This window comes from Fringilla coelebs (assembly GCF_963513975.1).
Source record: "Fringilla coelebs genome assembly, chromosome: 3".
Lineage (NCBI taxonomy): Eukaryota > Metazoa > Chordata > Aves > Passeriformes > Fringillidae > Fringilla > Fringilla coelebs.
This window is the reverse complement of record NC_140030.1, coordinates 36225480-36243171: the sequence shown is the minus strand read 5'-3', so window position 1 is coordinate 36243171 and position 17692 is coordinate 36225480. Positions and strand designations below refer to the sequence as shown.

Here is a 17692-nt window from a genome sequence, read left to right as displayed (position 1 = left end):
GCTTGGCACCCCTCAGCCTCACGCTGCTGTAGAGATGTGGAACAGCACCTGTAAGGTCCTGCAGATGCCTGGCAATACCTTCTGACATGGAAGCCTTGACTCCAAGAGCAACACTGTGGTGGAACAGTTGGTGAAAGGCAGAGGGGACCATTCTCTCCCATTGGAAGAGAATTTAGGCATGTTTATTACAGCGTGTTTGACACGCCCCACTTTCAAGTAAAACAATTCATGTCCAAAGATATGTAGCCAAGAGCATGAAATTGGTCACATTTCAACTCCGCTGTGAATGTCAACAAGTTGCCCAAATGCACCATGGTCAGTTCTCCCTCAATGTAGAGTTGAAATTTCTGGAAGGCCTCAGAAGATGAGGAAGGACGTTGAAGTTGGACAGTTGGCACTGATAAATTAAAGGTGAACATACATTACAGGAACCTTTTCAAGCATCTGTATGCACAGAGAGGTTGAGAGAGAAAAGGTCTTCTAGACAGAAACTTTGTGTGACTCATTCACACTTAAGCCAGAGGTGCAGGAACAAATACAAACCTTCCCATATACTATGCATAAAAGATCCCTTTACCACCTACAGCTAATATAAAAAGCACTTAAAGAATAAAAGGAAAGCCACAGCTTCAGACTCTTTCATCTGACTTTTTAAACCAAACAACAAGGGCTACCTCTAGTCAGTCGGAGGTAGGTGATGCTCAGAGCTGGGGTCTTCCCTGTAGAGTTGCATCATCTTGTGCTTAGTGCCTAGAAGAGGAACCCTTCCTGTCATTAATCAAACTGCAATTGCCAAGTATCTTAAGAGAAAATGGTGGCAGTAGTTGCTTTTTTTAATAGTTTTTTTTATGAAGCTTTTCAGGCATTTCTGCCCTCAAAGAGCAAGACAGTTTATCAAATACACAAAGAACCAATTTCCCTCCATTATATACATTATATACAATTGAGTGAACAGTTCCTTCATTGGGTTTTCCTTGTAAATGAGACTCTTCATTGTCGATGTGAATGAAGAATACCTTCCATAAAATACTCAGCCAGCTCCTCAGCTGCAGTATAACCTCAGTGTCAGCCACTGGAAACTCCACATGTAAAACAGAACTAACTTCTGCTTTAAGTCTATCCCACTTAAACCATTTCATGACTAGCTTAAGGCTAATTTTGAAAAAAAAAAAAGTTTTTTTTAAAGTCCATTTTTTCTCTTGTCCATCTGTCCATTTTTATGGACATCACACAGTAGCAAGTCTCTCTTTAGAGGTTTTAGTCTCTGAGGGCTGAATTTTTGTGGTGTCTTGTCGAGGTAATCCATAGAGGTAAATAGAAATACACACCAGGAGAGCACCCAGGGAGAAGGTAACAGCTGAAAGGAGACAAAATAGTTTAGATAAATACATACATATAAGAAACCTTCAGCAAGCCATGTAAGTTATGATATCTGAATGACAGTATTGAAGTTACCCAAAAGTAAACAAGACAGCAAACTTGATAAGTCACAGCATTTAGCCTCATCCTCTGTCACTGGGATCTCTTGAGTGTTTACAATCCCCACATGCTTCCACTTGGTCTCATAGCAAGAATGTGGTGGTGGTGGTCATAAAAGCAAGAGTAAAGCATCTCCTGCAGTTCTAGGTGCCATCTGTACAGGCTTACATTACAATAAACTTAAATCATAAAAAGCCAGTGGATGTAATAAAGTACCCTGTGATAACACCTTTTTTGCCTTTCCATGTCTAGACAGTTATTAAGAAACTCTATTAATGAGGCTTTCACAGAAAGGTCATTAGTCCAGGTTTGATTTTTGTCAACTGTCAAGAAAACACTCCCCAAGTAAGTTTTTAAAATTTTTTCATCCCTTGCTTTATGGTGCTCTTTTGCAGGCAAACACTGATTATTTTCTCCTAATGCAAACTTTCCTTATGTTTTGTCTCACTAACACTACATCAAAAAGCTGGCTTTCCCACCATTTTCCCACAGCATCTTTGGATTAAGGTAGGAAACTACCCACTAAACAGTGAAGGACTGAGCGGGAGTGCTGGGCACAGTATCAGACACAGACTTGACTGGGGAGAAAATTGCAGAACAGCCCAGAGCCATCTGCTGTTTCCTCTCAAAGACATTCACCACATCAGTCAGTCACAACCCCAGCTGCTCTTTGACTTTCTCTCATGGTGGTGTCCGCAGCAGATGGGCAAAAATAAAAGTTAATGCAGTAGTGGGTGTAACTCATTAGGGATGTGTAAAGCCCTTGAAGAAATAGCTGAGGAATTAATTTGGCACTGGCTGTACTAAACCCGACAAGAAATAATAATCCATCAACAGCAGTCCCAGATAAACAGCTGTATCACACACTAAACTGCATCAGAAAGTGATGCATGAAAATAAAGCTGTCTAAACCAGAAAGGTTCTTTCTGTTTGAAGTTGCAGATGCCTCTGAAAGAAGAAAGCACCAATGCCTTTGAAAGCACAGTCATCAGACACCTTTGTACACCACAACAGGGACCGATGATGCATTAGTGCACAGGATTCCTGGAGAAGACTTGAAGCTAAAACCAGAAAAACTGAGAGGTTTGGCTTTGGTATGAGCTGTGTGCAGCAGGCTGGGCAGGCAGAAAACATGCCACCAAATCAAAGGCAAAAAGGCACTTACTTATCTGGAGGCCAAAGAGGATGACTGATGCCACAGTTGAGAGAACAATGGCTGCCGCTGCAGAAAAGCCTTTCATGATGTTATCTGTGTACTTAACAACCACCGAGGTGTAGAGGCCACCCACGCTGGCCAGAACTGGAAGCAGATAAGGTGCTACCATAAGTACAGGTGCAGTAGGTTACTCTGAAATGATGCATTTTACTCCACTAGTGTGCTCCTACTTTGGGGCACATTGTCCTAATTCATGTTTTAATAGATCATTCAGTGGAATGAGATGTCTACATGGCATCCAGTAAATAAGATACAACTTATTTAAAAATCATCTGCTTGCTAGTCAATTATTTAGGCTGCTGTTTCAGCACAATTTTAAATTGAGTAAGTGAATAGCTTCCAAGAAAATGATACTTTTAAATAAAATCTCTCAATACACAGTTAAGAGTGTGTCAGACTGAATTTATAGCTTCCTGCAATCAGTTGTTAAAGAAGAAAAACAATGTCAAAAGACAAAAACTACTTAGATAGTAGTTACTTACAGACAACAAACCAGATACTTACAGACAACAAACCAGACGTAGTATGTGTAGCCATAGAAAAACCCTTTCTCAAGAACTTTGGCTCCATCTGACATGTACACAACAAATAAATTCACCACAATCCCAGATAAGTACAGCTGAATGTTCCTCACCCACAAGGAAGTATCTGAACTCTTTAACACCTTTTCAAAATAAACTCCTGAAAAAACCAAAACAAACAAAAACCCGAAAATATTTCAGTGAGAAGAATTATTCATGGTTTACCACATTTTAAAACCAGACAACCTCTTAGAGCCGGCAAACTCTCAAGTTCACTGCCTGTGGAAGACCACTGCTGAACACAATGATGGATCCAGGGTTGGTGCTGTCACTCCTCAAGGCCCTTGGTCCGCTGAGAAGATGAAAAGGCATCCCATGGGAGTGCTTCAGTGAACACGAGGGGCGTTTTCCACCTTGTACGAACTCCTTTACAGCTGTGTGTGAGCACGAATATGCTACAGCAAAGGGACTAGGAATGTTCCTCTCTTACATTCTCAAGTACTTCAGAATTGTAACTAACTTAGCCCTGTAAGGAGTTACTGTTGTCTCACGGAATCTTTGTTAAATTGTTTCAATTAGGTGGTACATTTAAGTGCAGTTAAAACCTTCAGGCCTAACCCATTGGTCAAGTCGGGCTAAGTTTAGCAAGGGGATCCGCTCTGACTCAATGGGAAGGTCTCCCTCAATCCTGCTTATCCTTACCCTTTCCTATCTCCACCCTTTTTCAATCCACAGACTCCATGAAAATAATTTTATGTTGATTTTAGTTTTAGATTTATTTTAGTCTGATTTTTCTCGGAGGGTAGGTGAGAAAGGGAGGATCTATATAACCTCAGTAGTGAAACTGAAAACACCTCAGGAGCTTTGTGCTGGCAGAGCACTTGGCAGAGCAGCCCGTTCTGAAACCCCAGCTTCAGGGGGATTACAAGAGCAAATCAAAACCGAGGTGTTCTGCTAATTGAAAATACAGGTTGGTTTTCAGGAAGTGGAATTCATTTTGCTCTAAAGCTCTAGCTCTCAATACCACATTGAAGAGCATTATTTTTTTGCTTTGCATTACTGAAACTCCCCAAACACTTCTTCATTATTCTACTTGGGAGGCATTTGTCAGACTAAGAGCCAGACATTTGGCAAGGCCCTCACCACCTGCCTTTTTAACCATTGCTCACCCAGTTACGACTCTGCCAAGCTCTAGAATTTCCTCCACATTTCAAAACAAAGAGAGCAGTTTGCTGGACTCTTACCAGTGACTTCCATGACCTTCTGGCGAGAGCCCTATTGACTAGAAGTTTATTGGTGATTAATAGCACACACCATCCTTCAAACAATATGAGAAAATAATATGGAACCAACAAAGGTGGCACAAAGACCCGTGTGTTCGAAGCCCTAGGCACACACCCCTCCCCCACAAAAAAAATCCCCAAACTAGCTTCAAGGAAGGTCTTTCTACTCTTTTATTAATGAAAAATGCAATTTATAATTTACTAGAATACAGTGAGTACTTATGGTGAATAAATTAGAAGGCAGATTTATATTTCAGGGGTTCAAATAATTACAAAACCAAGTAAATATTATCTTATCTCATAAAAATATAAATTTTTGAAGTGTAAACCACAACAAACTAGTATTGTTAATGACTGCAGCCTTTAAAATAACCCAGAATAATTACCTTGAGATTTCTGCCCCCTGAGAAGACCCACAGAGCACGAGATGTAATCAATATAACAGAAGTTTGGCTAGAGTATGAACCATACTTGTAAATATTATAAACTGAGAAAATAGTAGGCAAATCAATAAAACTATACTTCTAGATTTGCGAATATACAATTTACAAATCCACTAGACAAGAAGAAGGAAAGAATGGGGGCTGATTAGGAGAACCTACTCCTCAGAACTGTTTCAAGTCACAAAGGATCTGCCACTAAATTATCCCTCCAAAGCTTTTAAAAGCATTGCTGGGGCCCCAGATACTTGGAAATTATCACAGGATCAGCAATTCGAAGAAAAAACTTATTTTCCATCTCTAAGTGAAAAAGACACACAACCTTTTTTTCATTTTGCTGGACTAAGGAAACACTCCATAAAACATGGTCAGTCCAGAAACTGGAGGTCTAACGGCAAAATAACTGCTTCATGTGAGCGTGGGAAGGAAGAACAGGAAGGGATTTGAACAGAATTTATGTTTTCAACATGTAAAGCCCCAAGGGCACAAGGAGCTCTGTGGATGAAACACACAGTCCCTCCCAGCTGCCCCAGAGCTTCAGCTGTCAGCAAGGAAACCCAAGCTGCAATCCTTTTGCAGGAGAAGAAAGCCCTAAGTGTCTCCCGCTGCCTGCATCAGCCTGGCAGTGCTCTGAATTTGCAGGTCTTTGGAAGCACAGCTGCTGACCCACATTATCGGGGAAAGCAGGAGTTTTAGGAGACTCTGAAGACTGTATTTTGTCTTGCAGCTTTGGAGCATCTACTTAAATGAGGAAATCCATAACCTTCCAGGAAAAGCTGACTGAGCTCTACACAGTTTTATTTAGTATTTCTGCTTCAATGTGCCTATTTTACTGAAAACGACACCAAATAAGAATGACACTCTCCTCTGCTACCCACCAGAATGTTTTTCCATGAGTAATGAGCATTTATGCACCGCACAAGATCATTCTTGCAAGATTTTCCAGTACTAGAGGTGGGTGATAGTACCTTGTTTTCTACCGGGGAGAGGAGAAAAATCCAGTTTACAGTCAGAGGAATATGCCCCTGTGAGCAAAATTTCAAATTAACAAGTAATTTGCATTTTTTTTATTTCTGAACACCAGTTCACTTGTCCCAAAGTTTTGGTGTCCTTCTCCAGAAGCCAGAGAAAAAACTGCACTGAGGGGAGACACTGGTTGTACAACAAAGCAAAAACAAACAAAACCAAAAATCCTTCACTGAGTTTATCCAGGCTTCCTGCTACTACTCTAACTCTCTGCCTTCCTCATGCTCCCTCTACATCCCATACATTTTCCACCTACAGAACTATGGCAATGTGTATTTCAGGGCTGAGCCGGTACAGAACTGAGTGAGGAGCTCAGTTCCCCTTGTAAAAAAAATGCAAGTATTTAATGTGATCACCAAAGGGGAGCTATTCACTGCAAAGTAAACTTTATAAAATTGATGTACATTAATTAAATGCAAGGAGTGAGTCATTATGCTGCTCCCTACAGTCTTATTCACAGCATTTGAAAGACACTTCCAATTGCAAGCCAGCCCTCTATGTTGCATCGTGTAAAACCAATGGTACATGCTCCTATCATTTGCTTGACAATGGGAGTAATCATGTTATGAATCTGCCATAATTACTAAAAGTAGAAGACAGTTATGAGCAGAGGGAATAAACTATTAGAGGAAGACAGTTAACAAATGTAGAATGTTCAGTTTCAAGCACTGAGAGTTTTCCAGTCCTTTAGATACAGCCCACATACAGAAATAGTACTGTACCTGCAAATCCTGAACAAAACACTGCCACAGCAATTGCTCCAAATCCTAGCCATGGGTTCTGCTCCACCTGCAACATCAACCATTATTTTAAAAAGGATACAACACTTCAGTCATTCACAGTAATCAATTCCAGAGTGCTGTGGTTTAAATTCAGCCAGCAACTAAGCACCACCCAGCTCCTCACTCATTGCCCCCAAGCCCCACAGTAAAGAGAAGAATTGAAAACAAAAGGTAAATTCTGTGGGTTGATATAAGCACAGTTTAATAACTAAATCAAAATAAAAACTACTAATAATTCTAGTATTAACAAAAAGAGAGAGATAAAACCCAAGAAAACTAAGTATAACTAAATAAAAATAAAAATTCCTAATAATTCTAGTATTAACAAAAGGAGAGAGAGATGTAAAATCCAAGAAAACTGAGTGATGCACAAAGTAACTGATCCTGATCTGCTGACAGATGCCCAGCCCATCCTGCTGCCCAGGAGGGGCAGCAATCAGCCCCTCCTGGACAAATTCCCTGATTTTCCATAGTGGGTCCAACATTCTATGGTATGGCATATCCCTTTGGCCAGTTCAGGTCAGCTGTCCTGCCCATGCTCCCTCCTGGTTTCTTGTGGCCCTGCGCACTGGCAGAGCAGGAGACACTGAAAAGCCCTGGAATCGTGGTTAAGCACTACTGAGCCGCAATTTAAACACCAGTGTTACCACATTGTTCTCATACTAAATCCAAAGCACAGCACTGAACCAGCTACTAGGAAGGAATTTAATTCTCTCCCAGCCAAAACCAGGGCACAGAGCTACTTCATTAAGTAGAACAAAATTATTTGCATTTCACTGCAGCACCACGCGCCCTCGCTCATCTAGGGCCGTCCCTCAGTCAGCTCAGTGTAGCTGTGTGGTGTTTCACCTTCTGTGGGTACTCTCACAGCGCTCAGAGGCACTGTCTACTTGTCTGTGGCCAGTACTCCCAGAGGCATGACCTCTAATGCAGCTGAGCAGCAGCTATGACCTAAGAAACAGAAGATACTTGTTTCTCCCTACAACGGTATTAGGTCAGTGCCTCTGAAGGGTGTGTTTAAATGACATACCCACACTGCGCTGGTGTTTTTCTCCTAATTCCTCCCAGTACTTTGATTCCACGTTCTCTGTAACAATTACAATGTTACCAAGGCCAACTGCTGGAAACAATCTATTACTCAGACACTCCTAGGATGGTGCATTAGATTATGATGGCTGTGGTAATTTATACTAATTGTAGCAATCCGTTGCGTTTCCAACAAGTGAGACCAGAGCAATACCACATGCCTGCCTGAACTGGTACACAGTACAGGTGAAAGCCAAGACTCAAGGATCATTTATTCTTTATCTGAAGAGGGAAAATTTTAACTCTTACCTGTACTTTTGTAGCCTGAGCAGGCTCCCACTGAACAAGGGTAACACCACCACACAGCATGAAAACAGAGAACCACTGCAGCTTACTAAGGGTACGGCTCAGCATCAGGACTGTACATAAAGCTGTACAAGGGATCTTCAACTGGTATGTCACCTAAAAAAAGATGGGAAGGTAGTGTAGTGGACATAAACTTCTCCAAAACAAGAAAATAAAATAGAAAATTCAACTACAGAATGACAGATTTTTATATTCATTGATTTCCTACACATACATCTCCAACTACAACAACATGAATTTGAAGTGACTCGAGCAGTGAGTGGCTTAGCTCAGAAGGCCAGAGCTCTGCAGCAGAGTGTATGCTCTGAATGGAACAAAACACAGTTTTACTTTTAACACTGAGGCTGAAGATAGAGTGCTGTGTTCCAGGCAGATACCTGACACGTGTGCCTAATGAATTGACAGAAACCTGTATTACCTGGTAGACTGCAGCATCCAAGTTGCTAAGAGCCACAAATGCCATATTGTTTTGAAGAGCGTACACCACAGATGGAACACTTAATTTTAGCAATTCTTTAGGACTTCCGAATACATTTTCTTTTAAAGATGTTATTAATCTTGTCAGACTTCCAGTTTCTCTGCAAAATAAAATATTAGCATAATGGAGGGCATTCCTAAACTGGTATTTTAAAACAGAAATCAAATAAATTAATCCCTTGGGAGGGCTGACAATTTGTCCTTCACAATCAGTTGTACTTTCTGCTCATAAAAGAAAAAAAGGTTAACTGGCAAAAAATAAGTAGAAAGTCCTGAAGGTGACAGACGTTCTGGAATCAGGAAGTTAGATGCATTATTGTGTAGCTGTGTGTCAATATAGGCAGTGGAAGAGAAGACTGTTGTTCACATCTCCCCTTTTTTACTGAGTATTAATGTTTGTGTGTGATGTCAAATGCCCATGATTTTCCAGATCCCTTTTAAACTAGGCCTCGCAGTACAGTCAAAAAAGGATTGTACCCTTGCACACTTCTTACCAAGAAAAACCTCTCATTCCTCAGCCATGGGATCCCAGTCTCACTTGTGCTGTGGGAGATGCTGGAACAGCACCAGCACACACATGAAGAGCCCTGGCAGGTATGTGGGGGCTCCCTGTCGCCTGTCCTTGTCTTTGTATTTCACACTTCTCCTTCAAGTAATTACAGTGTGTGACAGCAGGCAGTGGGGAAGAATGTGTTGCTGCTGGCTGCTTTTGCAGTTTGCTACTCAGCTTTTTACAGCTGCCCTCTGCAATACTGGTATTCCCTTATCACTTGTACATCAATCTGACATTTGCTGCTTACTTGTTGCTGCTGCTCCAGTCCTCCTTCCAGTTCTCCCATGGCTCCCCTTTCCAATCTTCTCTCGCTTAGCACTGACAAATACCAACATCCAAAAACATTCCTGTCCCCTCCCACAGGCCTTTCAACTTGTAAGCTGTACTGCTCTTAAATTTAACTCTCCTTGTGGTTCTATTGCACACTTGTATGAAAAAATAGCATTAACCACCTCGTTTCAGCATATTTTCCTTTCCTGATCAACCACTGATTCTGTACTCCAGTTGTTCAACTTTTCCTCTCTGAAAATTTACAGACTTTACCCTCTCATGATCCTTCCATCCAAATTTCTCATCTTCTTGGTCTTCCTCCCTACTTGCACCAAGCATATACTTCCTTTTCCTCTTTTATTTTCCCCTCTAGGGAGAGCAGTCGTTATGCAGGCAGCTGCAAGGGATTCTTTTTGTATTTTTTCATAACAGAGGGCACACACAAATAACCAGACATGTCTGGCTACAGGGAACAACCATGACAAGAAAATCTATGGACAAATAGCACTTAAAGTGAAGTCTGCAATACAAGAAAGGGGAAGAGTTCATGCTACAGCTCACCATGGTTAATTGCACTAGATACAGAACTGTATAAAATGGTAGGAGTCATTGATATTATGGGCAGATTTTTTTGGTTTGTTCCATTTCTCAATGTATTTATTACATTGTCTAGGATTGGAAGATAAGATGTACAAGAAAATTGGGTAATTCCCAAGTACAGCTGGACTAAAGCGCTTCAGTCTCAAATGTGTAACTGAAAATAAAATATATTTAGCACATACACGGTTCTACTCTATGAAAATAAGAAGTAAAAAAAAATACCACACAGGAATAACTTCTTCTATTCATTGATACTAAGGTGGGCTGTCAAACAAGAAAATGATATTTAAACTGTAAAATAATTTTAAAAATATTAAAAATAATATTTAAAATAATATTTAAACTGCTTCTGTTCCAGACCATGCTCAGTGAATTTGTTGACCACATTTTGAAAGTCACAACAGTGACAGTACTTCTGTCTACTTTGACTTCAAGAACAAAATTTCAGCCATGAAGAATAACATGTGTCTAATAATCACCACCTTCCCTTTAGTTTTTGAGAGCATGATAAACTATCTAATATTTCATCTGTGCAGTGGATGTGCTTTCTGAAGCATGTACTTACCAAGAATCTCTAACTGTAAGTTGAATTCAGTACATGACCAAAAAACAACTTAAAACAAACCTCCATGTACAGCTGATAATGCAAAATTAGGTGCCCAAAGAAGTACACTGCAAGATCAAATTAGAAAATAAAAAAATATCTAGCTTGAATTCAGCTTTCTTAATGTTGATCTAGGTTTGAATTTTAAAACATAATCAATTTTCTTTGTAGAATGATTCAGGTTGGAAAAGACCCTAAGACCATCTTTTTCCAACCTCCCTGACATGGCAGAGACAACTTCCACTAGGCCAGTGTGCTCCAAGCCCCATCCAGCCTGCTCTTGAACACTTCCAGGGATGGGGCATCCACCACATCTCTGGGCAGCCTGTTCCAGAGATTCACCACCCTCACATTAAAGAACTTACTCCTAATATCTAACCTAAACCTATTTTCTTTCACTTTGAAGGCATTTCCCCTTTCATAAATTCATTACCCCATTGACAAAGCCAATTTCTAGGAATGAAGAGGTGAGAGATACTAATAACTTTCAGTTATGTAAAAGAAAACCATATTTGTTAGAAAAGCTGAAGTTAAAACTAGAGTTCACAAAACAGCTCTGCTTTTCTTCACCCATTACTAAGTAGTCATGTACCAGCTAAGAACGTAGCAAATGCTATTAGCAGATTGGGAATAGGACTTTAAATAAGCATGAGAAATGGAGAGTATACTTCAGTTAACAATTAGCACAGCTTAAACTATCATAAGCTTCTCTTTTGAAAGACAATTCTTTGGCATTCATCCATTCAATGTGCCCTCCAGGAAATGCCTTAAGAGTAAACAGTGAAGGCATCCTGTAATAATGTGTAAGAAAACAAATTTGACAGCTGGAACAGTGGGAGAGTTGTACTCTGGTATCCTGTATACTGCAGTTACCAATGCTATCTCTTTCAAAAAGCAAAGGTACCCACACAAATGTATGCTGCTGTACAGTAAAAAACCAGGACTGGTTACTGAACTACAAAGGCACCTTACCTTGGGTGAGACAAATTGGTTAGGATTTAAAACTGAAGGAAGCTCTAAAGAAGACAGAAAAAGAAGTTGTGCTGGAATTGATGCTGTTCAGCCGATCCATAAGTGATCTGAAAGGGGAGGTTACTAGAAAGTTGGCAACTTTTGGACCCACCAGTATGCCAGACATGTTACCAAGGAGAGGTGAGATTGGCCTGATGAATAGTATCTGCTGGTGCCCATCTCTCCCTCAGCTATGGAGAAAAAACCTCCACCAGCTGACCAGATCAGAATAGACCTGATAACCTCCAAACAGCTCAGTGAATCTGATTCTTCCCAATTTAACTGGTAAATAAGGCTCAGCTGCCAATAAATGAGAAAGAACCATAAGAAATGGCCACCCCTATATACAGCAACCCTCTGTCATCCAGTTATGGGCACCTGGCAAAAAAATGCAAATAGTTCTTGGATGGCACCAGCTCAAGGATGGCATCAGCTTCAGAGAAATGAACAGAATCCTTAGGAAAGGAACTGAGGCCAAGAGAGAAAACACCTTCACCCTCTGCCATGGCACGTTCACATCCTGAACACAGCATGCAGCTCCGGATCATGTTTCAAAAGGGATGTAACAATACTGGAAACGCTCTAAGGATGGGTACTATGATGATCCCAGAAAAATCAAACTAGGGCTCCTGGCTTAGAAAATAAATCAGTGATGAAAACACAGATCTGTAGAGTTATGAAAAACAAAATGAAGGAGGAAAGATTACTCATCATATCTGTCAACACAAAACAACAGGCTCCATAAGTTTCTGCCACCAGCTAAGGAAAGCTCAGCCCATGCTTGCCCCCTTGGCTACACTTCCATTCTACACATCCTCTGCTGACAAAGGGAAAATAATGGGCTACAGAGACTTTTTGCTGCACAGGGCTGTTCTAAAAACACCAACATGCTAAGACTTTTTTCTGAGTTAAAAGTAATTTAGTTTTTAATTATTTCTAGTAAAAAGACCATTCATACATTTAATGAACAAAGTATTACAGATCCTTAACAAAAAGGACTGCTTGCCACGCTGCACTAGGTGTACATAAACAGCCTGGATCCCAGGTGCACAAGATTTGACAAATTACCCACACAGGTGAGGCTACCCAGAGGTAGCCCTCTACCCTCACTGTTGGAAAGCATGGGCTGCTACAGCCCCCAGAGAGGAAGTGGGATCCTCATTGGTCACAACAGTGAGAACCACTGTCAGCAGAGTAATTTCTGCCAGCTTTTTGTGCTGACAGAGAAGTCCAGGGTGCATGTAATGAAAAACAGACATTCCCCACAGGTCACATCTGCCTTCTCTAATACATTCCAATTAATGAAAGGTTAAAGAAAAAAACCAGTTTGTCACAGTTACCTTACCAAATTCAAATATTGCCTCACTTGTAAAGCAAGTAAAATGCCATTTGTGTGTTAAGAGGAAAAGAGCTGATGAAAATCTGAAGTACATCATGTGACTCCACGATCCTCTAGCACATAACAGCCAGCCTTCTGAAGTACCACAAGCCACAAAGAGAGACAGAGACCCTAAAAGAACAAGTTCTACCACAGCAGCAAGAACTGAGCTTTGGAAAAGTCCAGAATATAAAGATTCTTCTTAGGAAGTATGTAGCACAGGGAAGCTGAAAAGGAGAAAAGGCAGCAGACTGAAAGTCTCCCTGCTTGAGACGCTCATGCATGGACTAAACTTCTACCTCTTAGCAGCAGTCTGGGATTACAGAAACTAATATTTTTTGATCACAGTCTTTCAGCATTGGCTTGCAGATTATTAGAGACAGCAAAATGTCTGTCTGTAACATTGGGAAAATTTATTAGTAGGAACATTAGAATTTTATGTAGCTCTGCAGATGATGGCTCACAGCGGATGATCAAAGTCCAACTTTCATCTACACCAACATCTTAAAGACCAAAACATCATGGATAATCCATGCTGACTTTGAACTGATTAAAGCATACAAAAATAGAAAATATGTAGAAAGGATACACCTGAATATTGTGCTGTATACAAAGCAGTTTCAGTTGATGAGGACTCACAAGCTCTAACCTGCTCTAAATTACCCTTCCACAGCACCATTATCCAGCCACATTCTCAAACATACCTGCACGTCAGGACCCGAGAATCTGAGGTTAGAAGCAACGACTGGTTTTCAAAACACTGATCAGCACTCCCACACTTACTTAGCCAGGATGCCCACGCTCAGGAACAGCTTGATAACTTCGGTGACACACACAGCCGTGGTTGAGAAGTAGAGCTCTGTCTCCACTGTCCTGGTGTACCGCAGTGCCACCGTGTACGTGGCGGCAACCAGGGTCATCACCGTGAGGCAGTACAGCTTGAACAGCAAGCTGACATTTTCTGAAACAAAACAGAAGAGACGACTCAGTGTGACCCCCATTTTAATTTAAGAACTAAAACAGCGTGTTCTCCAGCTGGAGGGGTGTATCAAACACCATGGTGTCAGCAGACAATAATTATAATGTTAGGAAACACTTTCCATAAAAAAATTTTGGTTAAATTTTACAGCTTTCTCAAAGAAGCTTGTACAGGAACTCCAAGTATTAGAAAATGAGATGCTCTCTTGCCCTTGTAATCATCCTTAATTTAGAAAAACGAATCATGCATTAACATTTATCTAATAACAATCAAAAAGTCTTTGTGCTTTCCTGCTCTTCAGCTGACAGTAGGCACTCGCTCTGAAATGGCAGCTGATCCTCTTCGTGTGATATACTGAACTCTGACACAAACAGCATTGGCAGACTAAGCGAAAGCAAAAAGAAAGGAAAAGTTCAGTATAAGCAAAGAAATCTAGCAAATCTTAATAAAAAAGGCAGCATTTCTGTCAGCCCTATTTTCCACCTAAGTTAGTAAAAGAAGATTTTTCTCTGAATGGTGATGGGACATCACACAAAGGACTTTCTTGAAAAAACCCCTGTGGAAAGGTCTAAGGCTAAGGCTCTTGCAGTAAATTAAATCACACAAAAACTGTGTATCATTTGTGTTAATCCCCTCTGTCTTCCCCCCTGATTTACTCCTACAACAGTAGCAATACTTGTAACAGTTTTGACCCGGACCAACAACTATCCTGCAAAATTTTGGAGTTAGCCTGTCCAAGGTCCCCTGGAAGAAGGCAGTTTTTCATCCATCCACACTCCTCCAAGACCCGAGAGCTCCATCAGGCCACTCCAGTGCATTCCCAGGTCAGGGAATGCTGAGCCTGCATCTGAACCAGCTAGGAGAACAGCACACAACTCCAAATGGGATTTCTCTGCACAAAGGCAAGTCCCAACACAAGACATCAGCAAATGTGTGGCTTCTACAAAATCCTTTTTCACACTGCTAGATTGTTATGCTTGGCATCTCTCTGGTGGTATCGGTCATTCAGCAGCACCTTTGGGGCCACTGTCATGGTCTAAATATCCTAAAGAAATGTGTTTTAATTGACATAAGTTCGTATTCCTCTGCTGATTAGGGAGTAAGAAACAGGATAAGTAGTTTTGTAATGTTCATTTAATAAAGGAATGAGTTCCTGAATCCAGTGTGACCAATGCCTTGGTTCCTGTTACTTTCAAACCAGAGATGTCTTCAATTGCATAACATTTCTGCAAGGTACAGTTAATACCTCCTGCCACGGCAATCATTTAAATTAGCTACTTCCTCATAGATAAAAATCTTACCCACGTCAGTAACCACTTTTAAAAGGTAGAGGCAATTAGTTTTTGGAGTAACAATGCTTAGAAGAGACTTACAAGCTGTAACCCATTTTTAAATTAAATTTGGATTGAGGGGAGGAAAAAAAAGGGCATAACAACCAGGAAATATAAATAACCCTATCTGGTTTTACAAAAACGTATCTTCAAATGATGTTTCAGTCCTGACAGAAATTATATTAATGCTGTGATTTGATACACTAAGATTTTAAGTCTATGCATCACCAAACTAAAGCTAAACTTAACCTTCCCTCTAGTAACTACTTAAAAAAAAAAAAATAAAACCCCAATTTGGCAATGGTTTGGAAACTTGGGTAAGCCAAAGGCAGCAAGACATAACAAATCTAATATTTAGACTAGATAGTTCCAGCATTATGTAAAAAGGTATTTGTAATTCTTTTCAGCCCAGACATTTCTCCGGCTGAATCCCATGTCTGCATCAGTACCAGTGCAGTGAGGGGAGCAGAATAAAGCATAGTTGGGGCACCCATAACTTCTGCTGATAAATCTGAACTTACACCTCCTGAAGAAAAGCTGGAAAAAGCTTTTGGTTTTTCCCCCAGTAAATCCCACCTTGATGAAATTATTTCTGGCAAAAGGGGACCAGACAGGCCAAAAGCCTCATGATAAAAGGGCGAGCCTCCCACACATCTCCACGGCTCATCTAAGGGCGCTGCCAGGGCTCCTGAAAGGCAGCCCCAGGCCAAGCCTGGCATGGGAGCACAGGCCGCTGCCTGCCGGGTTATCTGGGGTGGCAGGCACCCGGCACACACTGCGGGAGCTCCTGCCCCTCACCCTGCCAGGCCCCGCCGAGCCACCGCCGGAGCTGGGAGCCCTGGGCAAGGCCCTCCATGGGGGAGCTGGGAGAGGGGCAGGCGGCGCCGACCTGGCTTGCCCGAGGTTCTGGGACCGTGTGGGCTCTGGCCTCGTTGTACACGGAATCCCTGAGAATCAGGGAATCAATTGGGTTGGGAAAGACCTCTGGTGTCACCGAGCCTGACCTATGACCGAACCCCACCAAGTGAACTACACCGTGTCCCAAAGCGCCACATCCAGTCTTTCCTTAAACATCTCCAGGGATGGTGACACCACCACCTTCCCGGGCAGTCCATTCCAGCAACTAATTATCCCTTCTGTGAAGAAATTATTCCTAATGTCCAACCTAAACACACTCCAATATGCACCTCGGTGCGGCGGCGCTTCCAGGGCCACCTGCGGTGCCCACAGGGTGGGCGCAGGGGGTGCCCCTGTGCACTGACCGCCTGCGCCCCGGGATAAGCCCCAAAGATGCTGCGCCACGGTCAGACGCTCCCAGAGGGGAACTGGTGGAGAGGGACACGAGATTGTGGCGGATCCTAAAGGTGGAGGCGTCCCGGGGACCCGGCAAACACCGTACCGGGAGCACCCGCCGCCCACACGCCGGGAACGCAGCGGTGCCACACTGCGAGAAGCTCCCGGGCGGCGGGAGGAGAGCGGGAGGGCGGGAAAACAGGCGGGGAGAGCCCCTCCCCAGCGCGACCCCGCGGCCCCTCGCAGCCCCTTCCCCCCCTTCGCTCCGGCGGTGGTGGCGTCCGGTGCCACAGCCTCCAGCGGGGAGGACAGTTCCACTCCCTCTGGCACGGGGGAGGCAGGGGGAGTCTGCGCGCGGGTCGCGTTTCCTCTTGGGAAAGCGGGTGAAAATTGTCCCCGTTCTCCGGCCGTGCCGCCCACCGGGAGCCGCGGGACCTGCCGGGCGCCCCGCACCGCCGGCCTTACCTTTCGGAGGCGACATGGTGCTCGCCGAAGGCTTCAGGACCGCCGGGCCGGGGCCGCCCGCCGTGCCCCGCCGCTCCTCCCATCGCACCATAGAGTGCGGCGAGGCCGCCCAGAGCGCCCCGCCGCCCGCGCTGAACCATCGAGTCGAGCTCCGTCCCGCCTGGATATCCTGGAGAGCGTCCTGCTCCACCCGGCCGCATTTCGGAGCTGTTTCACTGGCGGCAAACATCCAGGAATCTCACACACGTATTTCGTATTGCCAGGAGCAAGCTCGTAGCTACCGACGCGTTTCTGCCGCGAGAAAAACCGAGATGGAGGTTACAGTTGTATTTCCCAGTATTTTACAGCGCTGCAGTACCTTCTCCAGTGGAAAATAACAAAGTTGGATAAAATGAAATTTCAATAATCGGTTTACTTTTAAATAAAATGTATTTCTGGATTTTTGAAATACCTGTTTATTGGTAAGATCTGTAATATAAAAGCCTCAAAGCAAATGATGACAATATAGAGAGATCACAGCAATAATCAAGCAATCACAGCAATAATAAAGAAGTGACAGGGTATTTTTCTCTGGAAAAAAAAAAGAGCTGCA

At 42.6% G+C, this 17692-nt stretch overlaps 1 protein-coding gene across 1 annotated transcript; it reads right to left on the bottom strand.

Annotated features, from left to right (window-relative positions):
• Positions 1 to 251: 251 nt before the first annotated feature.
• On the bottom strand, positions 252 to 17329 carry SLC35A1 (solute carrier family 35 member A1; the record flags this gene model as incomplete). Its single annotated transcript, XM_084202864.1, has 8 exons — positions 252 to 1357; positions 2645 to 2779; positions 3200 to 3376; positions 6688 to 6754; positions 8083 to 8235; positions 8558 to 8717; positions 13816 to 13993; positions 17101 to 17329. The coding sequence occupies 8 exons, from the start codon at positions 17327 to 17329 to the stop codon at positions 1227 to 1229; spliced, it is 1230 nt and encodes a 409-aa protein (XP_084058990.1). The 3' UTR covers positions 252 to 1226.
• Between the last annotated feature and the right edge of the window lie 363 nt (positions 17330 to 17692).